Below are 27,588 nucleotides of genomic sequence, written 5' to 3' on the forward strand. Positions count from 1 at the left end.
GAAAAAACATCTTACAAAAATTGAATCAAATAGCTCACACACTCTACATAATTGGTTAAGAAATCCAGCCATGCATAGGCATTGCAGATGAGTATGCCAACATTCAGAAGAAGTTCCTCGTACCAGCAAAGTCTATTGCACCCACTTTCCCTCAATCCCCTCCATGGAATTGGTCAAGTCCCATAATAAATACTGATTTCTCAAAGTGGACAAAAGATTTAACCCCCATCGCTTTTGTCCAGAAAAAATTTGCTGAACTTAATACAATTACCTATAAAAATCACTTCCAAATATTTGTTGATGGGGCAAAAATGAATGAGAAGGTAGCAAGTGGTGCTTTCCTTCCTCACCTGAAAATTGCAATGGGCGAGAGACTATATAATAATTTATCTATAATGTCTGCTGAGTTAAATGCCATAATCATGGCATTAGAACACATGAAGGAAAACCAACCTCTCATTGAAAATTCAAATAATATTAGTGTATATTCTGACTCTTTATCCAGCCTCGAGTTGCTGGCCTCAGCTCCTCAGTATAAGTTAGACATTGACACTTATCATTGTCTCAGTATTATAGATAATCTTGCTTCAAGCGGCATAAAAACTTATTTTCAGTATATTCCTAGCCACTCTGGCATAAGTGGTAATCATCAGGTTGATGAAATAGCAAAAAATACTATAAATATTGACCAGCCAAGTGGGAGACCAATCCCGATCAGAGATATTTACCGAAGGAGGCTATCAGATATTATTTTTAATAAGATTAATCCTATTCTTTTCTCGTTTCCCAATATGTATCTATCTAAAATTTATCATAGAACTCGTTCTGGAACTAATGGACTAAATTTTTTGCATTCTCGTATAAGTTTTCTAATTCAACTGGTTCAATTCCCCTGTCCTCTCTTTGCAGGCATTGTAATTTGAATAATGAAACAATTGACCACTGCCTATTTGAATGTAATATGCTGACGTCTGCACAACATACCCTGCTTTGCAAACTGTTAAAATGCTTCAAACACCACAAAATCTCACTATCAGCCAAGAGCCTAGCCACAGAACCTGCAAACAAAGCATTGAAATCGAAATCTATAAACTAATATGTGAACTCCTAGAGTTCAAAGATCTACTGAAAAATATCTGAAAATATTTTATAATCATGAGCCGATCAAGCCAGTAGCTCTGTAGCTCACAGAGTGAAGAAAAAGGAAAAGGGCTAAATAGTGTTACTGAAAAGCCCGCCTGCTGTTAAATAGAAGAAGAAGAAGAATTAAAGATGGCAGCCCTAATAAAAAAATTTAGAGCGGAAAGAGAAAAGAAGCTAGTTTTGTCTTAAAAGGGTTTTTTGGAAAGTTGAATAGGAACGTGTACGTTCTACATTCAAAAAGTTGCACATTAAACTTCGTATGATGTTGATCAAAAACTGACCTCATAGTCATCTCCCCAGGCGGAAACTTCAAAAGATTAAGTAAAGCACCCAGAGGTGCTACTTTTATATTTTCGCTAAAATCCATCTGCTAAAAAATCTCTTACAGTTTGCTAGTTCTGATTTAGTTTCATAAGTGATTGAGCTATAACACCGAAAAAAAAACAATGAAATTAAAATATTATATTTTTGAAGATTTTGGATTATATTTTCTCCCTACTGAATCTCGACTGATTAAGTTCTTAGAATGTCTCCAGTTTCATTTCTGATTCCACTGTTTTTTAGCCAAAATCTTGCCTTTTTAGGATCTTTCATTCTCTGGACCTTTGGCTAGTCGGCGACACTCTACGCGAAGGAGCGGTAAAATGAAATTCTATATTTGTGAATATTTTTTGCTTTTATTCACTTGTCCTGCTCAGGTATGGGGAATGATAGAAGGCCTTTATTGTGGAAAAGAAAGTTGCTATGATGGTACGTTTTAGAGCAGTCTCGTTTTGTGCTGCTAAACAATGTTGTTGCACTATACTTCTGTTATGCTACAAAGAAAATTGTGTGGGTGGCTTAGGATTACTTTCACAGTAAATGATCAGTTTAGGTATATTATAGGGCAGAAATTAGATAGGAAAAATATCAATGTATTCTTCCTTTAATGCTGTCCAAATATAGCTATTAAGCACTAGCCTACCATTAAAACAGTGGCATAGCCTAATTTTGTCAAAATCCTGGGCTATAGCCTACATGGCCCTAGGCTACATGCAAAAGTTTGGTAATTTTGTGGCTTTGCAATTGTCTTTTGGGTAAAACTGTAGAGTTATGACTCCTCTAAAGAAAACATTTTAACAAGCATAAGTAGTACTGCTAGATTCCTTATTTTGTATTCTAACCTTAGGCTAAATCACACCTGCCAGAGATAAGATGAATCCTGTAGATGCTAGTCTGGCAATTGTTACTCAGGCCAAATTCAAAGATTTACTATCCAATGCTATCCCAGCACTAAAAATTGTTGCTAGAAAGAGATAGCTTGTTATAGCACATTTTTCAATGCAAAGCCACACTTTTTGACTATTGTTTATAAAATACAGGAAACTCCACAAGCTCTGCAGCTTGATGAACTGAAAAGCTGTTTTATGAAACAATTTGATACTAGCCTACTGGAATAATTTTGGAAGATTTATCTAATAATCTGACTTCAGGGTTCCAAATCAAGAAAAAAGGTAGTTTTTATCCTGCTTTACCCTGCTTTGCAAAAGCCATATTGCACTGTTCTATATTTTTCCCTTTGCTCAGAATTTTCTGATAACTGACAGTAAATTTGGTAAGACAATATACTCAAGGGAGTTATTTGGGTGATGTTTTGGTCCCAAGTTAATGGTCACACTAGAATTTTATCAAGCTGAGATTCCTTAAAAGAGAATAGTAAAAGAATGTCAGGAAAAAGGGAAATAAAAAATTCAAAACTTTAGAGCATAAAGAAAAGAAATGAAAGTTGGATGCTGAAAAGAACTAGAAAATTAGTAAACTGAAGATGTAAATTGTCATAAGAAAGTAGAGGGTTCTTTATATGTGCTTAAATGAACACTATTTTATGTAAAAAAAAAAAATTGGTTGACCTGAACAATTGTAAGTAAAGTTGGAGACTCAGTAAGACAAATTACACAATTTTTTAGTTGTAATGTTGTAAGTAATGGTGTCTATCATTCTTGATATTCTTCTTTTTTTATTATTATTATTGAGTACTCCTACTATTTCCAATGTGCAACTTAAATGCAGATTATTAAAAAAAAAAAAAGTATATCTGGATGATTCTAAGTAAAGTTAGAGACTCAGTAAGACAAATTACACAATTGGTCAGTTGATGGTGTCTTTTTGTTTTGATTTTCTCCTTTTTTCTTTTATTATTAGTAATCCTACTAATTGCAAAAGGTGCTAGCAGGGAAAAAATTGACTCATCTCAGACCTTGTAATAGCCTTTTTGGAAAAAAATCTTGTCTAGTATTTAGCAAAAATTGTCTCTATTAAACATGTAGTTTTGACTTTGTTATGGCACACCTGTTACTGTGTGAAAAGTCCAGTGCCAACAGTCAGTCATAATGTCAATATGAGGTGGTTAACTCTAAACATTAATGGTGGGCTTGTCCAAAAATCTTCATATCTTGATGAGCTGGTGTCAAAACATGATGTGATTTGCTTACAAGAGCATCTTTCAAGTCAGTTAAGCCTTAGTCTTTTGCTATGCATCTCCTGCAAAGCAAAATAGAGCTGGTGGTAGACTGCCAGGTGGTCTTGTGACTTACTTGAATTCCACTTTAAGTTCACTTCTTATATAATCCTGTGATTACTTTCTTGCTGTTAAAGTTGATAATATATTTATCTATAATGTTTATTTGCCAACTGATTACCATAATGATACATCTGAATGCCTTTTTGCTCTTGCCTATAAAAAGTTATGTAGAAGCATTTCAAGCATTACTTCTAGTAATTCTGCATGTCTAATTGTTGGAGATTTTAATTATAACCTAACTGCTCCATCTGCCCACTCTTCTCTGATACGTGAAATATTCAATAATCATCTGTATGTTGTTGATAAAGACCAAGATTTCACATACATTCACAATTCCTCATTCACATCCAACATGACCATGTTGTTGCTTCTCCCTTCTTAGATGTCTCTCAACCAAAGGTTCTTTGTGATTATTTAATATCTGATCACCTGCCTGTATTGTTTTCTTTCTCACCATATCAAACTTCTCAGATAGGCTACCCATTAGTCACCCAAAAACAGCAAGTCCATTGTATATATGTAATTGGGCATTAATAAAGGTTTATTGACCCAGGCTACCTACAAAGAAAAGCAACATCTAAGCACAGCACAAGCATTAAAAGCACAAGCATGGGATAGGCACAACAGGGAATTAAGCACAAGCATTAAGTGGGAATTAAGCAGAATGCTACATCTTCCTTCTTTTGTCACTTAAACTGCCTGCATTTCCTTTTACACCAATACTCCACACTCACTCCCGTTCATCCACTGTGAGCGGGCTTTCACACTGTAATAAGTACCTTCGGAAAGGTATGTGTAAGAAGGCGCTAGGCTCACTTCTTACATATTCACTAACTAGTTCACTTCTTCTTCCTCTCATACTGTCTCTATTTACAAGTCTACTTTTAAAATCACTCTTTACAGGTTCAGTTTCAGAGGTTTCCTTACAATTCGGCCGTATCTTGTGCATGCTGTCATTGGTGTCGCACTTGATTCTAGGGGCAGCACCACAGTAGTGCTCTGGCAGGGGCTAAGGATTTGATTCCAATCCTGGATCGGCAACGGGGACATGAACTGGTCAGCCTGTAATGGCGAGGGTGGTGACTTGGCAGTTGCTTCTGGCACTATGGCATCGTCAAGTCCTTCGCGAACCAAACTCGTTCCTTTCGGACTCCAATGTGGGCGGGCTGATAGGTGTTTGCGGTTCCTCCACAGAATTGTACCTTCGTTTGTCTGCACCCGGTATGATCATGGCTGTTTTGCATGAGAAACCACAATGGCCTGTTTCCACGGTCTGTTGGGCATTTTCTGAATGTGGATTGCATCACCGGGGTTGATCTGATTTAAAGCCTTGGCTGATTTGTCGTGGTAAAATTTCTGGCGTTTCTGCATTTCAGTTCTTTGCTGAGTGAACTGTTTGGTCGAGACAACCTTCTTCTTTAGGTGACGTGTGGTGCATGGTAGAATGGATCTTAGTTGGCGAGACATAAGGAGTTGAGCAGGAGATGCAAACCCTTTGACTGGTGTATTCCGGTATTCTAATAGACCCAGAAAGGGGTCTTCTCCATTTTCCATTGCCTTGGTCATGATATTTTTTATAATCTGCACAGTTTTCTCGGCGAGTCCATTGGACTTGGAATACCCATGGCTAGATGTGCTCAGTGAAATACCCCAGGCTTTGACAAAATTGATGAATTCCCCGGAAGTGAACTGAGGGCCATTGTCAGATATTAGCTGTGATGGTATGCCATGCCGGGTAAAGTGGGCCTTAAGTCGCGTTATAACCACGTTGGACGATGTCGTCGTAAGTCTGTCGACTTCGAAGAAACGGCTGTGATAATCGACAGTTGCTAGGAAACTGGAGCCATTCCATTCAAACAGATCAGTAGCGATCTTTTGCCAAGGGAGCGTTTCTATGCTGTGGTTGATCATCGGCTCCTTCGAGTTGTTCAGCAAGTGCTTGGAGCATGTTTGGAATTTTTCTATGTACTGTTTGATGTCTGCGCTGAGGCCTAGCCAGTACAATAACATCCTTGCTCGCTGTTTGGTTTTCTCGATTCCAAGGTGGGCTGCATGTAGCTGCTGGAGTGTGGCTAACTGCAGGTTCTTGGGAATGATCAATCTGTCTCCCTTGAGAAGAATGCCTTTTGTGAAAGACAGCTCGTGTTGGACGTTCCAGTAGGTTAGGATGTTGGTTGGGCACTCTTTTCTAGTACTCGGCCAGCCCTCTTGAATCGTTTTGACTAGGGTGCTCAAGGTTTCATCCTGCGTTGTTTCCGTCCGTATCTGCTCAAGCTTCTGGTCACTGGCTTGAAGGTTCCGTACTACGTGGTGTACATAGATATCCAGATCTTCTTCCAGTTTTGGATCTGTATTGCTAAGATGGAGGCGTGACAGAGCGTCAGCGATGGGGATTTCGGATCCTGGTCGGAACCTCAGACTCAGGTCGTAAGGCTGGAGCTGAAGCATTAATCGTTGCACTCGTGGTGGGGCTTTGTGAATAGGATTTGCTAAAACGGTTTCGAGGGGGCGGTAGTCAGTTGTGACGTCATCGTGGCGACCGTACAGATAATGATGGAAGTGTTAACAGCCATACACAATGGCGTATAACTCTTTTTCGAGTTGCGAATACTTCTGCTCTGTCTTGCTGAGCCATCCCGATGAATACGTTGTGACCTCCCCTTCCGAAACAAGGTGGGTGCCGAGTCCGTGGCTGGAGGCGTCAACAATGAGTTCGACGTTCTTGCTCTGATGGTTGAAGAACAGGGTGTTTGACACTATAGAGCGTTTCAGGTCCTCAAGTGCTTGGGTGTGTTCCTCTGACCAGATGAATGGGTTTGCTTTGGTCAAGTCGCGGAGAGGTTTATTTTTTGTGGATAGGCTTGGTATGTATTTGGCGAGATAGCTGTTCATCCCAAAGAGGGTTAGCAGTTCTTCTCGGAATGATAGGTTTGGCATGTGGTTAATGGCGCGAATCTTTTCGAGATCTGGCCGCATCCCCATGGAGCTGATTATGTGTCCAAAGTACCTGACACTGGAGGCCGACAACTCGCACTTATCTTTGTTGAAACGGACACCCTTAGCTAGGGCACGTTCGAGTATCGCTGCCAGGTGTTCATCGTGCTCTTCTCGCGTGGCACCGTACACGGTCATGTCATCAATGATGATGAAGAAACCCTCTAGGCCTTCAAAGGCATCTTCCGTCCTCCTCTAAATTCATCTTGTGCTGAGATGATTCCGAAAGGCATTCGCTTGAAATGATATCTTTCATATATTGTGCTGAATGTCTTGAGGTAAGGCAAATCTTCGGAGAGCGGAACTGACCAGTAACCGGACCGGGCATCAAGTTTTGTGAATATTTTTGCTCCGTATAGCTTGGAGGTGATGTCATCTAGAGTAGGAATGGGATAGTGGGGCCGTTTGATGGACTTGTTTAGGTTCACGGGGTCTATGCACAGTCTTATGGACCCGTCCTTCTTCTCAACCATAACCATCGAATTGACCCACTCTGTTGGGGTAATGACATTTTCAATAATCCTTAGGTCTTCTAGGCGACTGAGTTCTTGCTTGAGTTTATTCTGCATGGCCGCGGGTACTCGTCTCACTGGGTAGACAGTTGGAGTGGTATTGTCTTTCAGGTATATGTTACATTCTCCTTCGAGTTTCCGATTCCTTTAAACACTTCTTTGTGCTTTTCCTTCAGGAGTGGTACTCTTGAAGATGTTGAATTTACGTTCAGTACCAGTTTAATCAGGTCCAAATCAAGGCTTGAATGGTAGCCTATGATGGGGGCAGCTGAAGTTTCTACTACAAAGAATTGTTGCCTGCTGCTGAGGTTATCTTTGTAGCTGCAGGATAATTCGCAGACTCCAGCTACAGGGATCCTTACTCCACAGTAGCTGGTGAGGTGCTGGCTTGTGGGTTTCACAGTGGGCTTTGGGATGATGAGGTCAAAGTACTTCCTTGGAATGATATTGACCTGGGCCCCTGTGTCGATTTTGCACTGGACAGGGAACTGATTGTTGATGATCAAGGGTATCACTGCTTTGTCTTTGTTTTTGCTTTGTTCAATGGAGTACAGGAATACGGTTTCATCACTGGAGTCCGCTTGGACAGTGTCTTCTTCCACTGAATTTACTGTCTTACTTTGACAAACTCGTGCGAAATGGTTGAGCTTTTTGCAGATGGAACATGTCTTGCCCTTTGCTGGGCAGACATGGGAGGAGGAGTATGTTCCACCACAGAAGTAGCATGGTTTGCTCTTTGAGCCACTGGCTTCCTGTTTTTTTCTGCTGCTGTTCCGGTTTGGGTAGCGTGATATGGCATCAATCTCTTGCTTTATGAGAATAGACTTAGTTCCATGGAATGTTTTAAGCTGTGCCTGGGTCACTTCGTGGGTTCTGCACATAATGGTTGCTTTTTCAAGCGTAAGTTCATCACCTTCAGCCAGAAGCTTCTCATGTACGTTTTGGTTTAGTATTCCGCATACTATGCGATCGCGGACCATTTCGTTTGGGTCTGAGTAAGAACATGGTTTCACTAATGTTTTGAGCTCTGTAATATATTTCTCTACACTTTCTGTCTCAGTTTGGTCTCGTTTTTGGAACAGATACCGTGCAAAAACTTTATTCTTCTTTGGTAATGCATATTGCTTTAATTTCTCAAGGTATCGTTCGATTTTGTTCCGCTCCTTGTCTGCAACGGTGAACGTGTTGAATATTTCTCGTCCTTTTGGTCCAGCCCCGACAAGTAGGTAGACACAGAGAGCTTTCTCTGTTTTGCCTGCCAGTGGACCTGCAAACATCAGTTGGGCATGCTCTTGGAAACGGTCCCATTCTTCTGCTAGGGAGCTGGCTTCCCAGTTGATTGATGGCTGTAGTACATCCATGAGATCCCACTTCTGACACCATGTAATACTTTTCTAGTATAAAGGTTAATTGACCCAGGCTACCTACAAAGAAAAGCAACATCTAAGCACAGCACAAGCATTAAAAGCACAAGCATGGGATAGGCACAACAGGGAATTAAGCACAAGCATTAAGCGGAATGCTACAGAGATAGAGTTTCTAAAATCTTTCCTAAGATTAAGGTACAATTTGTCCTGCTAATCAAGCACTCACAGCTACCTGCTGAGGAAAAACACATTCTCCTTGATATTTATTGTGCAGAGATATGGCATGCTTTACAATATGCAGAATCTTGTGCTGTTCCATTGAAGCATCACCATCACAGAACAGTTCCCAAGTGGCATGAAAATCAAAGTCTCTCCCAATCTTGTGATTCAGCAAAGTTTTTGGCTACATCTATGGATTGAATGTGACTGACCATGATCCAGTCCTGTTAATTCCATCTGCATCAGAACAAAGAAAAAGTTTGCCAAGGAACTTCAAAACCACTGCAAGAAAATCACAGAACTGTCAGCATAAAAAATCAAAGATGACCCTCATTTCCTTTGGTTGACTATCCATCCAAGGATCCCCAAAACCTTCCTTTCTTCTGCTGATGTTCCTCTATCTGATTGGTATTCTTTCTATGAGGCCAAATTCTCTCCACCATACCCCCAACTTGAACACAAATATTCTGAAGAGCTTGACCAATTTTTGTATGCATTCCCTGACTGATTTTACAGTATCTGTAGCTGATGCTATTGTGCACCTTAAGCCAAGGCATAGAAAGATGTCACAAGGCATAGATGGAATTCATGCTCTACATATAAAAAATGGTGGTCCTTTGCTTTTAGAACATCTCACATTACTTCTGAAGATGATTTTAACACAAGGCATGGCTCTGTCAACATTCTGCATGGGAGATCTTCCTCCTATTCCAAAAAAGTAAAAAATATCCATTCAATGTTCATCTTTCAGGCCCATAACTGTTTCAACCAGTTTATGCAAGCTTTGGAAACTACTGTTTATAAAAGAGCTTTAAGAAAAATTTTACATGCATCCACATAAATTTGGCTTCATCATGGCATTGCATGTGCCCTTGCAGTTTTTACTAATGCTCTGCTTGATGCTTCTTGTACAGATAGTTTACTTGCCTTTGGTGATTCATGATGTTTGCCATGCCTTTAACTCCCTGATCCACCCGCTTACGCTTTTAAGGGCTGTTAAAAGAGGAGTAAATCCAGCTATCTTCAGATCTCGAAGGTATATGTGTGCTAAGCTACGAGTCCTTTTAAAATCCCTCCTAAGCAAGATGGAATGACAAGGCGACAGTATAAAACTATACCAGTTAAGAGAGGAGCCAGGCAAGGTGCAATTGCCTCACCTTGTTATTTCAATAATTATGTCCTCGACCCCAGGACCAGTGTGAGATGTCTTGTGTTCTCTCTGGTCTCAATATCTCCTTAATCACTTATGTTGATGACATTTTTAATATTAGCCAAACTTATGACAAAATTTCTGAAACTTTCCAAAAACTGCAAGAAGAATATTTAACATCTGGTCTTAAATTTAACGCTATAGAGTCCAACGTCATGCTTTTTAATTGGAAAGACCCACTTCCCTATGAAATTGTACGTGGGAATTCAAAGATCTGACCAAACCGTTTATCTAGGTATTCCCATTGGAAATACCATTTTTCATACTATTCATCTCCTAACAAAAGTCATCCAAATGCTGCCTATGCTTCCATAGTCTCTGCTAAGCTTCATTTTGATCGCCATTATCTCACAACGCTGTAAAACAATGTTGCTCTCCCCCCACATCCTCTATGTTGCGCCCTTCTGGAAGATTCTTACAACTGTTGATAAATTGAAAATCCACTCCACTTTTTTTTCTGTTTTGCAAAAAAACCTACTGAGATATCCAATTTGGACACACAATTCAAAACTCATCATCAGTCTTCACATAGCCGATCCTACTATAGCTGTTGCTAAACTTATGGGGAAACACAACCACAAGATTTCAAGACATGCTTGGAGCCAACTTTGTGACCTGTAGTTACCTTGTCTTAGTTGTATAGTGATATTTTGCTTTTGCTTTGTTTTTTTTTTCTTTGCAGTGCTCTCTCATTTTTTTTTGTACAAAGATGGGTTTTCAATAAATAATAATAATAAAGATTGAACCTTTAGAAACTCCTTTTAATAGTTAAAAGGTAATACATAGCTCTCCATACAATTTTTGGCACATGTCTATCAATTTCCTGATGTACATCAAGCAAACACCAAGGTTGTGCACATATTTACTCCATATATGCAGGGGCATCCCAAAGGGGGGGGGGGGCCGAGGGGCGCGCCCCCCCTCCAATGGTTTTGGTATTTGATAAAATTTTCGGTGAGGGCGAAAATTTAGGCAGAAATTTTGAAAAATTGCCTGGAATTTAGCAAAATTCTTGATTTCTGCAAAAAAATCGGCATAAATCAGGTAGCGATTCGGTAAAATTTACAAAGATCGCCCCCCCCCCCCCCTCAATGAAATGAGTTTCGGGACGCCCCTGCTTAGATGTACCTCATTAGAAATAAAATAGAATTAATCAGACCTGTAGCTTTGACTGCAATGGAAAACAGCTCTCTTTCACAAATTTACTATGTTGATAAGGAATTCAAAACACAGTTCCGACATAAGGAATCAAGGTCTCTTTACAAGAGATATCTATCACCAGCTCTTCCATTACATTTTCCATTTTTCCTTTGTATTTTTTGTCTCTAAATTTTTCTGTTTAGCATTTATTTAAAGGTCCCTTTAAAACTTCTGTGCACTTCTTCAACACAGACTTTTTGATTTCATATATTCCTGAAACTTCTACTGTTTATGTTACAGATATTCTTTATTTTTCAATGTAAATGTGAATCTGTTATAATTCTTCGATTTTAATTAAAATACACATGATTGCCTTTTTCAAGATGAAATTCAAGCTGAATAACAGCTAGATAATGTCCATGAATGGGTAAATAGAATATTCTTCATGTAGGTTAATTCATATTTGCATATTATCCGAACCAGAACTTTTTGTCTCATCATGTTTTTTAGTACTGCTATGTTGGTCTGGCCCTTTCAAGTGGAGGGAGGTTGCAAAAAAACAGGGACAAATCGCTTTTTCTAGCTAGATATCCAGGAAATTCGCCACTTTTGCTAAATAGAAATTAAAAAGGAACAGTCAGTCTTGTTGCTATGACTATAGCAGAGAAGTAACCGCTTTTACAAATTTAGTATATTAATTTGGAAACTGAATCATACTATTGGTATAGAAGTCAACTTTGTAAAAATGTAAAGAAGTCAACTTTACTTTACAGGTGATACTTATTACCAGCTATTCCAATATGTATTCCAATTTTCTTCTACATTTCTCAATCTCTGGATTTTTAATTTGGTAGTTTATATATAGGTGTTTGATAGGGGGAATTGACCTGACCTCTCGACTCTTTTAATCTAACGTCTCCTGATCTTTTGAAATCAAATGTTTCTGAAAGTGTTTCTGTCACCATCATTGGAATTCCTTAGGGTTACCTTCTATAAAAATTTCCTAAATAATTGGTTTTAAGGCTATAATCAGATTAAAAAACTTGAACAGAACTTGGCATGACAAAAAATTGTGGCCTACTTGAATTTTCAAATACCATTTGTTTTTTGTGTTTATAATAGAACTTCATATAAGTGTGTGTCATTTATTTTCATCAAACAAATGTGTTACGTATTTTTTAAACTGGTTTATAGACTTGGTTCTTTTGTCAATTTTTAATGGCCTTTGAATCTCATAATGTCTTACATCATATAATCTTGGCAATTAGCTTTCATTAATATGGTATTGTTTAGTAAACATTATTACACCAATAAAGTTGTATTCATTTTATGTGTTTCAAAACATTTTGCCAATAGCTTAGCTCTATAATAGAGATACCGTTTCAACTCTTTCTTTAGGTTGGAATGAGAAACAAGTTCTGGGGGAAGGGGAGGGTGGGAGGGCAGAAACACTATTTTCCTCCAATTTCAGGATAGTAACCCTCTATCCTCCTTGTTGAATGCATGTTTAATAATTTAATTTTAGTTCATAAGGTTAAGTTCATTCAAAATAAAGGTTATTTTAACCTTTTTGTGGCTAAGATCTCCTGGCTCTCAACCAAATGCTGTCTCTAATGTACAGTTGGAATGATAGGTTATTGGCTACCTTTCATTTTATTTAGTTTGATGTCCTACTAACACTATTTTTTATAGTTCTTGGTGTGTCAAGAGATGCAACAAAATCAGATATTGCAAGAGCATATAGGAAATTAGCTAAACAATACCATCCAGATGTCCATAGGGATGCTGAGGCAAAAAAAGAAGGAGAAGAAAAGTTCAAAGCTATTGCAACTGCGTAAGCATTCTTTTTTTTTTTTTTTTTTTTTTTTTTTTTTTAAATCTGAATTGTAAAGGAAACAAAAATGAAATCTACTCTTGTCAACTTGCTCTTTTTTTTGGGGGGGGGACAAGATTGAGAGCATAATGGTATGCACTATTTATTTGTCATAACAAAAATATTAAACCTATTGCTTGTCAGAATAAAATGTAAGTGTATATAAGCATTGGACCTAAACAAAAAATTAAAGAGCCTGTTAATTAAGATTAGGCAACATCATACATGCAATAACAAAAAATTTGAAGGAAAACCAGTGGACAAATTGCCTTAATAGAAGATTAGAGTTTATGATATATATCCAACTTTTTTGTAACCAGTGGTTCAAATAGTCAAAAATGTTTCGATTTTTTTTTCGGAAGTGATTTAAGGTTGTTTTGTTGCATATCTGTTATAGCGCCTATGTTAAGTTCTTCATGTATGTAGAACCTATTTCTCTGACTAATCCCAACGAAATATCACAAAAAAAAAAAAAAAACCTTTTCTTTTGACTATTGATAGATACCCTTTCGGTGCATTTGGATTGCTAAAAATGTCTATACCCACACACAACATACTCTCTCCTGTTAAGGAGAGGTGGTCAGAGGCTGTGTTTCTGAAATGCAATGAAATTCAGTTGTTTTCTAAGAATAATAAATCTGTCATCTATATCAGCCATAAATAGTTTTAAACTTAAATACACTGAATTGTTAAGAGACAGCAGAAGAATAGGCAGACCCATATCCACCGCACAAACCAAGCACTATGTAAAACAGATTAGGTACCAGGATAATGGTATTTTAGGGACATAAAAAAAATTTGATTTTGCAAATACATGTTGGTTTTTTCGTCCAAATCTCGGATATGCTGACAAAGAGGTTCAACTCAAGAAAGATAGAGTCACAGTTGGGCAATAGGGATGTCCTTCAAAGTGTGGAAGTTTTATAATTAAAAAAAGTTGAAGTTGGACTTACCTCCATTTTCTCTGGAATGGTGGCTTCTGATTTGGACCTTTGGAACCATTTGAAATAAGAAAATATGTTACACCAATAAGGCTCGAAATGAGGCAAAATACCAAAAATGAAATATTCAAGCCCAAAATGTCAATACTGGTGTCATCAACTGTAAACATATTAAATTGGCTGCAAAGACCCCAAGTTGGGATGCCAGTATCTAAAAGATATTATTTAATTTAAATATAAATTTTTTTATCGACTGTTTCAGCTAAATATATATTTTAAATCTTTGCATAATCCAAAATATTTTTGTGATGAAACTAGGTTTGAATCTATTTTGATTGCATTGCATGATATAATATGTCAGTTTGTAAAACTTTTTCAAAAACCAAAGAAGTGATATTTGTCCCCTACTCTGGAAAAAAACATATTTACTATCCTGAGAGTTTATTCTGTAATTGGTTGGTGGCTTAATATACCATCATTAAATTCTCTTGTAGTTGTTGTTGTTTCAAACTCAAGAAAAGTTAACTAGTTTACTAGGCGAAAGTTTTACTAGGCAGACTTTACTAGGTGAAAGTTTACTAGGCAACAATGCCTAGTAAACTGTATTTTGTGTATATCAAATATATATATTCAGGCCAAAGGCCCGAGTTGCCACTAAAGCAAGGGCAATCTAAAAAGTCTGCATACTAACTACTGAAAATCATAAGCTTATCGTTTACTGATTGCGTTTGGTGGAGAAGTAAAAATATTTTTTTTTTGTCCTCATAAGAGAGCTTCGTTTTTTTTTTTTTTTTTTTTTGCTCGTTGTCAGACAAGCTCTTTGGCTATTTGAATAAGTATCAAACTAAATTCACCAAAAAAGCTTGGGTGTTTGGTGATAACATGACACAAGTAGGGTTAGATTCCTCTCTGCAGGGAATGTACATAAGGATTCAGCTTTAAATACGAGTAAATAAAAATAAATGTAGCTGGGGAGTATTAAGGCTTAATATGAAAATAGACAGAGTAATTAAGGTCAGTTAAAAATATTTTAGATTATAGGTATTGATAACTGCTGAAATATCATTCACAATTTCACATAAAGAATAGCCACCTATTTTGGAATTTATGTTTACCTATAGCAAAATTGAGGAAGTCCTGTTCTTTTTAATTTTTCAAATTCACAAAATGTTACCTAACCTAGTAGTAATATTTGTTTACTTTTGATTCCAGGTATGAAGTACTGAAAGACGATGAGGCAAGAGTCGACTATGATTACATGCTTGACAATCCAGACGAGTTTTATTCCCACTACTATCGTTACTACAGACGGCGAGCAGCCCCTCAAATAGACATTCGAATCGTCATAGCTGTTCTAATCTCATTAATATCTGGTGTGCAGTATTATAGCGCTTGGAGGAACTATGAGATGGCTGTTAAATACCTGACTACTATTCCAAAGTATAGGAACAGAGCTATTGAACAAGCAAAACTGGACAAAGCGTGGCCAGAGTACAACAAAAAGCTGAAGAAGACAAAAGAGCAAGTTCGGGCTGAAGAAGAAGCTACAATTAGGCGAATAATTGAAGATAAAATGGATATCAGGTAATATCCATTACTGTGGGTGCATGTGATCAGGGTTGTCGATAGCCGAGATAGCCGATAGCCGGTCCCCTACACTACTTATTGTTTATTTTATATTACACTAATACCAATGCGCATGGAAGTAGCAGGCCATAGTATGTCCGCGTATGGGAAGGAAAGAACTGCGTCTTCTTGCTCTCCTGCAGTTATTTTTTTCGGTTGGATGTCATAACACAATGCTAATGAATGTTTTGAATGCAATCCAGTCACGTAAGCAGTCATTTGTTTCTAGGGCTCCACATCACGGGGGGCTATTAACTTTTTGACTACAGTCCAGGCACATAAGCAGTAATTTGTCTGTAGGGTAATTTGTATGTAATTTGTTCTCCCCACATTTTGAGGGGAGGAACAAACTCAAATAAAAACGAATCATATTGAAACTTTGCCTAAAAAGACCCTAAGTATTGTCCATATGTTAGCACCTTAGGGGTAATCTTCTCTTTTACGTTGCACCTGTATGTGGTCAAACTTTTAAAGTTGTTATGACACTTCGCATGAAAAAAAACCGTTGAAATACTTTTTAAAAAGTGTAGCTTTCTGCTTTTTTCCTTTGCTTTTGAAGTTTTCTCGTTTTTTTTTTGAAAATTTTGCTAGAAGGGTCAATATTGACCCCTCTAGCAAAAAAATAAAAAATCTGTATAACATATTTAGTTTAAAAAATACGATCGTATATAAAATAGTTACGCAGTTCTTTAAAAAAATTTGGCTTTCTGTTAGAATGCAGCTAAGATTTCTGTGTTGCTAAGCTTTGAGACAAGTGAAACTCCTAGCCAACTCATTTCCTTGACTTTGGTCAGTTCTTAATTACATTATACGAGTTTGGGGAGCAAAAAAAGTTTATCGAAGGTCTTGCGAGACGCTCCCAATGAATCCCTTGTTTTTCATATAATATTGATATTTCTTGTCATGATTTCTCTCTGTCACTTGGAGGTTATATGTCACAAGCGGTGCTTTTTGCTGATTAGAAAACAAGCAAATTTTGAATTGATTTCATATAGGCGTGAGGGACGATTAATCAGGAGTAAAGTATTTCGTTATGAAGAGCTAGAAGTGTTCCACGGAAAATCTGATTTCGAGGTAGCAGTTGATAACTAAATTGATGAGGGTTTTCTAAATGTTTGTAGCAGTGCGTTCAACTGTGATACAGTAACAACATTTTGCAATGACAATAAAAACAATTATTTACGTCTTTTTTTATTATAGGCCTCAGGCTCGATCACAAGTATGGTATACCGCTATTCCTGGTAATTACCTCGCTTTTTACTTTTAAGTTGTTTATTATACCTTCTCTAGAACGCCCCTAGAGAAGCATTTTCTGGGATTACACCTACTGGGAAGCCATTCTATGTGGTGACGGATCGTCGGGAGAAATTCGTCCTCAAATGTTTCTGGCGAGGTTTACCCTGCTCAAGGTAGTTTTGCCGAACTGTATTTTCATGAGTTGATCGCAAAGGCTTTATTCTTTCTGGAACAAATTTCGATGCCTTCTCAGATGGAGGTCAATGCATGTATTTGTAGAACACTGTCATTGACGCAACGTCAAAACGATTCTGGATCGACTGCATTTGTTTGGCATCAGTTCCTAGAACTGCTCGGTTTCGGACATGTTAAAGAGGAATGATGTGATTGATTGGAGCTCCAGTAAAGAGAGGACATGAAGGGTCGGATAGATGGCGTAAATAGTGTCAAAATGGATTCGTTAGGAGGAGGCTTTCGCATCTTACTCCTGGCTTCCGGTAGCAGGAGGATCTCACTTTTCTGAGGTGTTCAGCCCACGTAAGATCTTGAAATGAACTCATAGAAGGCGTAGTGTTTCTATTCTTGTTCTTGCCTCTCCTTTGAAAAGCAAAACAGGGTGATACTTCACATTCCACACCTTCGATATTAAGAGCTCTTTTGTTTTTGATAAATCTAAACGTTAGCTAATATCCTAGTTTTTGAATTTGTATCAATATTACTTGACAAAAGCGGAAATTTCGGTGTATTTCTAAGCTGAAAACCTCTATCAGCTTTTATTTTGTTTTTTAGTTTGTAATGTTTATACCTCCGTTATTATATTATCCAAAATCCCAAACATAACTAAAGAATACAGATGAAGCTTGTCCGCAGGATTGCCACCCTGGCCTGGAAGAATTTACTAGATCTAAGAGGAAAAATTTACTAAATTGCATCTGTTTTTAATAAATGCTCAATTTTTTTTGCGCCTCCGGCTACAACCACAATCGCACAATCATGCATCGACTTTTACTATAGGAGGATAATCAAGACGATTTCCACAATCGTTTTTCATTTTTTCTTCTTTTTTTCTATTTTCCTCTTTGATGTCGCTTTAATATCATTATTGAAATAACGGAAACCCATAACTTCAAAAATCCTTTCTTTTTATTATTTGGATTGGATAGGCTTCATATTCCAGATGCGGTGCATCAAGACGTCAAACAATAGTCTGGAATCTTAGATTCTGGAAATCCTGATGGTGAAGCCCGGCTTTAAATTTATCAATGGTCTTCAGGTCATAAAATTCAGATATATTGAAAAATTAAAAAACAATCAACGAAGAAAAACAGCTACAGCTCATATTTACGAAGCAATTCAGGCGATGGAGTGCTTAGAATCTGAGGTGTGTTTGAAAGTGACGGCTTTCGAAATTTGTTCACCAGTTTCTGTTTTTAGGTTTGAAATCTAAACCCTTCAATTTTGCATTTTTAAGAGGAAATTTTACACTTTTAAAACACTAATTGGGCTGGTCTTTAAATAAGGGATAAGCTGCTACAAAGATTTCTGGCAAATTTTAAAGGAATTAATTTACGATTATTTTTTTTTAACTGATTTTTTCTGGATTCTCTCTCGTTCGTATTCAAGGGAATCAAAAACCAATACAATCTATATCACTTCATAACGGAAATGACGAAATCGGCTACCGGTTTAGTTGTAAAAATATGTAAATTAAAAAGTGCACCTCAAATTGGACTAGGGCTGCCAAGAAAAAGAAAACTTATAACATACAATAATTAATGCAAAAAAATAACATTGTGTCAGTTGTCTTCAGGTCAGCCAAATAATACAAATTGAAAAGTAAGAAAAAAAATATGTAGTCACAATTAAAAAAAGTCAACTTAAAAGGCTTTAATCGTCCTCGGCCTCATCCGAATTTAAAGTATCCACTAGTGTCGAATTCTGACTGAAAGGATCTACTTGTTTCCATTTCTTTATAGCCCGAGTCAAATCGCTGGGGATCACCCAGTCATGTACTCCACTTGACGACCTGAGAACAAGTTGCTTCGTTTTCATCAGGGACGAAACGCTTGAGACCTTTAGCCTATTCCGGTTTTTAGTTTTGATGACCAACAAAATCAAGAACTGTCTCTCTGCTCCAGCACTTGAATGGGGCAAGCTGCAGAGAGTTAGAAAGAGCTTGGGCAAGTATGGAAAAAGTTCGTTTCCAGCAGCGTCTTTAAAAAGGGACAAGGCTAACTAACAAACCTAGCAGCTGTTATGATAGTGTGGGAAAATTTTCTGAAAACAAATTAAGCCGGCATACCAGTGCTGATTTTAAATAGTTTGCCTTTCAAAGCGAGCATCAAGAAGCCGAGAGAAAAATAGAGATCTTTAAGCGCTAGGATTGACGCGAAATCGCAAAAATGGAAGCAATAATAACCATAATATCTAACGTAATCGAAATCAGATTTTGTAATGAATGGACCCTAATTTTTTCCTTGAATTCATGGAAAATAACAAAAGTTTTGTTTACTACAAATCATGACTTTTTACTAGATTTCAAGAAATTTACTAAATCCTCTAAATTTACTAGATTTTTTTTTTTACTAGATCTAGTAAATTCCTACTGACGGTGGCAACCCTGCTTGTCCGAATGGTGGAAACAGGCAGCGTATTTTAATATCCAAGTGAACCACCAGTACGAAACCCTGATAATGAGTTCCCAGAAGTCTGTTGTTGCCTAAAACCCAGCACCATGATATTTTGCGGGATCAAGCGCCTCCGTCAGAAACGGGAAAGCAGAACAAGCCAGTTCTCGTTGAAGCTAGAACAAAACCGATGTGCTCATTATTTTTCTTGGTTTTGTAGAGCTTTATACAAGTTTTGGTGTGTTGCCAGTAGTTTTTTGTTTTTTATGCATATAAAAAGGGTTTGAGTTTAAAAGTTAGATTTTTTAGTTCCATTGTGTGGATCATTTGTTATACAAAAAATGTAAATCAATGGTTCTGTCTTTTTTATTTTATTTTAATTTTGTAAGTAAACTTGTCTACCTGTTTGTATCGTCAATCAAACAAGGTATCAATACTCTTTCCTCGTGACTGCTACATAGGGCTGTTCGGACACAGTTAGAGTAGTTAAGTGTGAAATCAGTGGTTTTACCAGAGACCACTAAATTTTGGATTGTAAGAAAAAGTGTCTGAATGTCTGGCTATAATGTTGAAAATATCCCTTAAATATTTCTCGATTTCAAAGGGTTAATTTGAACTAAAATTGGTCAAGGACCTTACTTCAGTGTTTATCATTTTTTTATCTTGGTGATTTTTTTTCACTATAGGGATTTTTATACTTCATTATCGATTAATTTAATTCTTTGGTATTTTCTAGTCTTTTCATGGACTTTTGGGGTTCAAAAGTCAAACAGTCTGAATTAGAAGCTACTCCTAAAGGACATGTTTAAAATTTTAATTTAAGGATTTAGAAAAGGTAAAATGTCATCCTTATTTCTCATATTATGTTGTTTTTTTTAGGGGTGGATATGCTAAGCCAGATTGGCGAGACATCCTTCTGTGGCAGCTAATAGTTCTACCCTACACTGTGTACAAATATATAAAATGGTACCTCTCCTGGACTTGGAGATTTACAATCAAAAAGGAAGAATATGGGCGTGATGAGAAACTTTACATAATAAGAAAGAATATGGGATTGAAAGAAAGTCAATTTGATGTAAGTCTTCTAATATTCATTACTAGCCAAGGAGCCTGTGGGAAGACAGGTATAAAAAAAGAACTTACTCTTTTGCTAGGGCCCCGGAAAAAAAATATACTTTACCCGCTTCCCACAGACAAAAAATATAAGTCCTTTTACCCCACCTTCCCATCCCTCTAAAAAAAGCACTGTTTCTAATAAAGTTTGATTTGATGCCTCAGACGTGAGACAAAAGTGGGTATACTTATGAAATAACTTGGAATAGTTTAAATACAGGATGTGTTCCATATAATGAAGAAACGAATATACAAACTGTGGACTAGTGCTGCACATTCGGCAAGCATAAAAGATCAGAGTATATTAAGAACAACAAAGCCTGTGGCTTTAATTTAGAAGTTGAAGATAATCAAAGGCAACGCTGTAGCGTTGCCTATAGTAAAGGCCATACGGCTCCAATGTTTTATTATTTTTTTTTTTTTTTCCCAGAGGCACTTCATATGGAAGGGGTTGTCGTAGAAACTTCAAACGGGGATAATTCGATTGGAAATCGAGAGTTCTTGTGCCCTTTTTAATAGTCGAAAATGATTGGAGGGCAACTAGCCCCCCCCCCCCCGCTCATAAGTCCCCCAAACACATTCAATCAAAATTTTGAGATAGCCATTTTGTTCAGCATAGTTGATTTCCAGATAGAAAATATACTTTTGAGGAGGACACTCCCCCACTACCCTCAGGGCAAGGGTTTTAAGTTATGCCCTGGGGGCATCTAAGGTTCTTATAGAAGGCGTTGTCGTAAAAACTTCAAAAAAGGCTCATTAGATTGGAAATTAAAGAGCTAGTGCCCTTTTTAATAGTCGAAAGTGATTAGAGTGTAACTAGCCCCCCCCCCCCCACGCCCATCATTCTCCCAAACACATCCAATCGAAATTTTGAGATATCAACTTTGTTTAGCGGACTTGCTATCCGCATAGAAATTATATTTTTTAGGAGGAATTTCCCCTAAAGCCGTCAAGGCAAGAATTTTGAGTTATGCTTTGCGGTTTTATAATAGTCTTACAGAAGGAGATTTTGTAGAAACTTAACACTAAGCTCAATCGATTGGAAATTAAAGGAACAGTGCCCTTTTTGACAGTAGAAAGTAAATAGAGCTTAACTAGCCCCCCTCCCCCCCCCACGCCCCTTAATTTTTCGGACACATCCAATAAAAATTTTCACATAGCCAATTTGTTCAGCCTAGTTGATTTCCAGATAGAAAATATATTTTTGAGGAGGGCACTCCCCCACAACCCTCAGGGCAAGGGTTTTAGGTTATGCCCTGGGGGCATATAGGGTTTTTATAGAAAGCGTTGTTGTAGAAACTTCAAAACAGGCTCAGTCGAGTGGAAATTAAAGAGCTAGTGCCCTTTTTAATAGTCGAAAGTGATTGGAGGGTAACTAGCCTCCCCCCACGCCCATCATTCCCCAAAACACATCCAATCAAAATTTTGAGATAGCCATTTTGTTCAGCGTAGTTGATTTCCAGATAGAAAATATACTTTTGAGGAGGACACTCCCCCACAACCCTCAGGGCAAGGGTTTTAAGTTATGCCCTGGGGGCATATAAGGTTTTTATAGAAGGCGTTGTCGTAGAAACTTCAAAACAGGCTCAATCGATTGGAAATTAAAGGGCTAGTGCCCTTTTTAATAGTCAAAAGTGATTAGAGTGTAAGTAGCCAACCCCTCCCCCCCACCCCCATCATTTCCCTAAACACATCCAATCAAAATTTTGAGATAGCCATTTTGTTCAGCGTAGTTGATTTCCAGATAGAAAATATATTTTTGAGGAGGTCACTCCCCCACAACCCTCAGGGCAAGGGTTTTAAGTTATGCCCTGGGGGCATATAAGGTTTTTATAGAATGTGTTGTCGTAGAAACTTCAAAAAAGGCTCATTAAATTGGAAATTAAAGGGCTAGTGCCCTTTTTAATAGTCGAAAGTAATAGGAGGGCAACTAACAACCCCTTTTTAATAGTCGAAAGTGATTGGAGTGTAACTAGCCCCCCTCCCCCCCACACCTATCATTTCCCCAAACGCATCCAATCAAAATTTTCAGACAGCCATTTTGTTCAGCATAGTTGATTTCCAGATAGAAAACATATTTTTGAGGAGGACACTCCCCCACAACCCTCAAGGCAAGGGTTTTAAGCTATGCCCTGGGGGCATATAAGGTTTTTATAGAAGGTGTTGTCGTAGAAACTTCAAAACAGGCTCATTCGATTGAAAATGAAAGGGCTAGTGCCCTTTTTAATGGTCGAAAGTGATAGGAGGGCAACTAGCCCCCCCCCATGCCCATCATTCCCCCGAACACATCCAACCAAAATTTTGAGATAGCCATTTTGTTCAGCATAGTTGATTTCCAGATAGAAAATATACTTTTGAGGAGGATACTCCCCCAAAACCCTCAGGGCAAGGGTTTTAAGTTATGCCCTGGAAGCATATAAGTTTTTTACAGAAGGCGTTGTCCCAGAAACTTCAAAACATGCTCATTCGATTGGAAATTAAAGGGCTAATGCCCTTTTTAATAGTCGAAAGTGATTGGAGTGTAACTAGCCCCCTCCCCCCCCCACGCCCATCATTTCCCCAAACACATCCAATCAAAATTTTGAGATAGCCATTTTGGTCAGCGTAGTTGATTTCCAGATAGAAAATATATTTTTGAGGAGGACACTCCCCCACAACCCTCAGGGCAAGGATTTTAAGTTATGCCCTGGGGGCATATAAGGTTTTTATTGGAGGCGTTGTTGTAGAAACTTCAAAATAGGCTCGTTCGACTGGAAATTAAGGGGCTAGTGCCCTTTTTAATAGTCGAAAGTGACTGCAGGGTAACTAGACCCCCCCGCCCATGCCCATCATTTCCCCAAACATATACAATCAGAATTTCGAGATAGCCCTTTTATTCCGTATAGTTGATTTCAAGATAGAAAATGTGTTTTTAAGGAGGTCACTCTCCCAGAACTTTCAAGGCAAGGGTTTTAAGATATGCCCTTGGGGCATATAAGGTTTTTATAGAAGGCGTTGTCGTAGAAACTTCAAAAAAGGCTCATTCGATTGGAAATTCAAAGGGATAGTGCCTTTTTTAATAGTCGAAAGTGATTGGAGGGCAACTAGCCCCCCCCCCATGCCCATCATTCCCCCTCACACATCCAATCAAAATTTTGAGATAGCCATTTTGTTCAGCATAGTGGATTTCCATACTGACAGCATGTTTTTGAGGAGAACAATCCCCCACAACCCTCAGGGGAAGGGTTTTAAGTTATGGCCTGGGGCCATACAAGGTTTTTATAGAAGCCGTTGTCATAAAACTTCAAAAAAGGCTGGTTTGATTGGAAATTCAAAGGATTAGTGCCCTTTTTAATAGTCAAAACTGATTGAAGGGCTACTAGCCCCCCCCCTACGCCCATCATTCCCCCAAACACATCCAATCAAAATTTTGAGATATCCATTTTTGTTCAGCGTAGTTGATTTCCAGATTGAAAATATATTTTTGAGGAGGACACAACCCTCAGGGCAAGGGTTTGAAGTTATTCCCTGGGGGCATATAAGGTTTTTATAGAAGGTGTTGTCGTAGAAACTTCAAAACAGGTTCTTTTGATTGGAAATTAAAGGGCTAGTGCCCTTTTTAATAGTCAAAAGTGATTGAAGGGCAATTAGCCCCCCCCCCTCCGCACGCCCATCATTTCCCCAAACACATCCAATCAAAATTTTGAGATAGCCATTTTGTTCAGTGTAGTTGATTTCCAGATAGAATATATGTTTTTGAGGACGACACTCCCCTACAACCCTCAGGGCAAGAGTTTTAAGTTATGCCCTGGGGGCATATAAGGTTCTTATAGAAGGCGTTGTCGTAGAAACTTCAAAACAGGCACATTCAATTAGAAATTCAAAGGGCTAGTGCCCTTTTTAATAGTCGAAACTGATTGGAGGGCAGAGGGCAGCTAGCCCCCCCCCCACACCCATCATTCCCCCAAACACATCCAATGAAAATTTTGAGATAGCCATTTTGTTCAGCGTAGTTGATTTCCAATTAGAAAATATGTTTTTGAGTAGGAAAATCCAGGGCAAGGGTTTTAAGTTATGTCCTGGGGGTATATAAGATTTTTATAGAAGGCGGTGTCGTAGAAACTTCAAAAAAGGCTCATTCGATTGGAAATCCCGAGGGATAGTGCCCTTTGTAATAGTCGAAAGTGATTTGAGGGTAACTAACCCCCCTCTCATGCCCACCTTCTCCCCAAACACATCCAATCAAAATTTTAAGACAGCCATTTTTTTAAACGTAGTTTTAAGTTCTGGAAATTAGGTCTTTGAGGATTACAACTCCCCCAAAGCCCTCAGGGCAAGGGTTGTAATTTAAGGACTCTCCGAATCCTTCATATTATTTCTTATTGAAGGGCCGCTCGTATAAACTTTAGAGAGGGCTCATTTGATTGAAAATTGAAAGTTCTTGTTCACTTTTTAAGAGTCAAAAGAGATTGAAGGGCAACTAGCCCCTCTCCCTGCCCTAAATGCATCAGATAAAAATTTTGAGATATACATTTTGTTAAAATAGTTCAAAATTCTGATAACAAAAAACTTCGGTGTCGACACAGCCCACCAGGGCCCAGGGGTAGGCGTTGTTAGTTATTTCCTGGGGCATAACTTATTAAGGGGGGTTTATAACTTATGGGAAGGGGTTTTGTGTGGGAAGAACACATAGGATATCTATTATAATTATCGAATTATTAGGTTAAAATACATACTCTGTGATAGATGCAAAATTGCTTTGGCACACAAATTCCTATTAAGGTCAATTCCAAACAGTCGTGATTCCTTTGTGTCAGCAAGTGAAATGGTCTAAACCCCCTTATTGGAACTATTTTTTCAATCCATTCATTGTTGTCAATCGCTGTCCACAAGTTATGCCAGCTGTCTATTGTTCATATATAAGGTTTTTATCAAAGAAGTAATCGTATAGACTTTGAAAAAAGCCTCATTTGATTTAAATTGTAAGTTCTAGATCCGTTTTTTAAAGTCAAGAATAATCGGAGAGTAAGCACCCCCTCCCCACGCCATAAAAAATTGAAACTTTTTGAAATCAAAAACGAACAAAAATTAATTAAAAAAAAACTTTCCGAAAAATAAGTTTTTCAAGGAAAAGTAAAGGCCATTTTAAACTTAAGCTCAGGAGATACAAATACCTGTTAAAATTGAAGCTTTTTGCAATCAAAAACGAACAAAAATTAATTAAAAAAAACTTTCCGAAAAATAAGTTTTTCAAAGAAAAGTAAAGGCCATTTTAGTAGGTTTTAGGCTCCTGCAGTGAGACTATACCCAAACTCTTGTTTGTATTTATTTTTATTCGATTCAAACTTGATTTGCATATTCAGTTTAAGTTTCACTCGTTTTAAGATTTATTTATTCATTTACATTAATATATATTGTATGTTTGTTCGCATTGATTGTTTATTTAATTTCTGTTCGTTTTAAGTTTCATTTATACTTTAATAGCAGAATATTTTTTTCGGTTTTAAGCTTGATTTTCATATTCAATCTAAGCATTACTCGCTTTAAGATCTGTTTATTCATTTATATTATTACTTGTTGTATGTTTTTTGCTATGATTGTTTATGAATTTCTATTTGTTTTGGGTTATATTTACTCTTTATCATTAATCCCTGTTCGTTTTGAGTTGGAAATTAAAAGGGTAGTTGCGTTTGTTGAGCCTAAGTATAAAATGACGTTTACTTTTCTTTGAAAAACTTATTTTTTGGAAAGTTTTTTAAATTAATTTCCGTAAAAAATCGCTGCAGATTTGGAATTTGAACCCAAGATTCCGTGATGAGTTGCCAAAACTACGGACAGTGGACCAACGGGAACGCTTAGCAATCTTTTAATAGTTTTTTACTGTAGACGTCGCTGGTCCATGCAAATTAAATAACTTGGCATAATAGTTAAATACAGAACCTAGTTGGTAGCCTCGGCTAGCCAGCGGTAAATCTTTGGCTGAACTCCCGTGCCAACAGTGATTCTTAAGCAATTATCTTCAATTGTGAAATTGAAGTCACAAGCTTAATCGTAGCTAATATATTTGCTACAAACAATTCTATATATTTACTTCTCTACCGCAAAAAGTGTATCCTGGTTTTAATTAATATCCCAATTTATTTTATCTGTATGGAACTGTAAAGTCTACAATAAAAAGCTGTAAAAAGATGGCTAAGTGTGTCAGTTGATCCATGGTGGGTAGCTTTGCCTATTCACCGGAGAATCTTGAGCTCAACACGCATGCCAGCAGTGATTTTTTCAATCAGTTATGTTTAATTATGGTATACTTATTACGTTACATATAATGTTTGTCACCTTTTATTAATGAAACCTACTGACTGTATGCACTGTAATTGGAAAAGCTCACTTGACTTGAGGCATAAGAAAATATGTGCTCTCTTGAGGATGATTGAGAACCAACTGGCTGATTGTAAAATTACCCCGGACAAATACTAGCTTAAGGTACCTGCTGTATAACCTCACTTGATTGGCTGGGAGATACAGATATCCACCAGTGCCATTATTAATGTAATTCTAAGCTTCACATTTTGTTTCTGCTGGATTTCTAAATTTGGTATATTGAAGTCTTAATTACTTACTTACTTTCGGCGGGAACCAGACGAAGGACTTTCCTACCCGGCACTAATGGACTTTGGAATTACATCCGACGACAACTGTTGATCTGTCGGCTGCAGCTTCCCCAGCGATCTTCAGCCTGTCTCTGTTCCATCTCTTATCATGCCTACAGAACCCTCCCCATGGTTCAAGATCCTCCTTGAATTTTTGCCAAATATTTTTCATCTGTCCTCCCCGATATCGTCTCCAGGATGGTACTGGCTCGCAGATTAGGACGTTTCGACATATCTTACCTTTGGGTCCGCGCAAGGTGTGGCCGAGAAGTTTGAGGCGACGTCTTTTGATGATAGAGGATAGCTCTTCAGTGGCTTCTGACTTCGCCGTTGAAAAATCTAAACCTATTGCTGGTTCTGAGTATATAGCAAAGGCAGCAGTGATCGAATGCGTCTAG

At 37.8% G+C, this 27,588-nt stretch overlaps 1 protein-coding gene across 1 annotated transcript; it reads left to right on the forward strand.

Moving 5' to 3' along the window:
* Nucleotides 1-1,746: 1,746 nt before the first annotated feature.
* On the forward strand, nt 1,747-27,588 carry LOC148948811 (dnaJ homolog subfamily C member 25 homolog). The gene is made up of 5 exons (XM_089095026.1): nt 1,747-1,893; nt 12,838-12,979; nt 15,172-15,543; nt 20,328-20,523; nt 27,388-27,588. Exons 1-5 carry the CDS (start codon nt 1,788-1,790, stop codon nt 27,586-27,588), a joined length of 1,017 nt encoding a protein of 338 aa, XP_088951152.1. The 5' UTR covers nt 1,747-1,787.

This window comes from Artemia sp. Qi Xiang Cuo, chromosome 9, assembly GCF_049724085.1.
Source record: "Artemia sp. Qi Xiang Cuo chromosome 9, ASM4972408v1, whole genome shotgun sequence".
In the NCBI taxonomy this organism is placed as follows: domain Eukaryota; kingdom Metazoa; phylum Arthropoda; class Branchiopoda; order Anostraca; family Artemiidae; genus Artemia; species Artemia sp. Qi Xiang Cuo.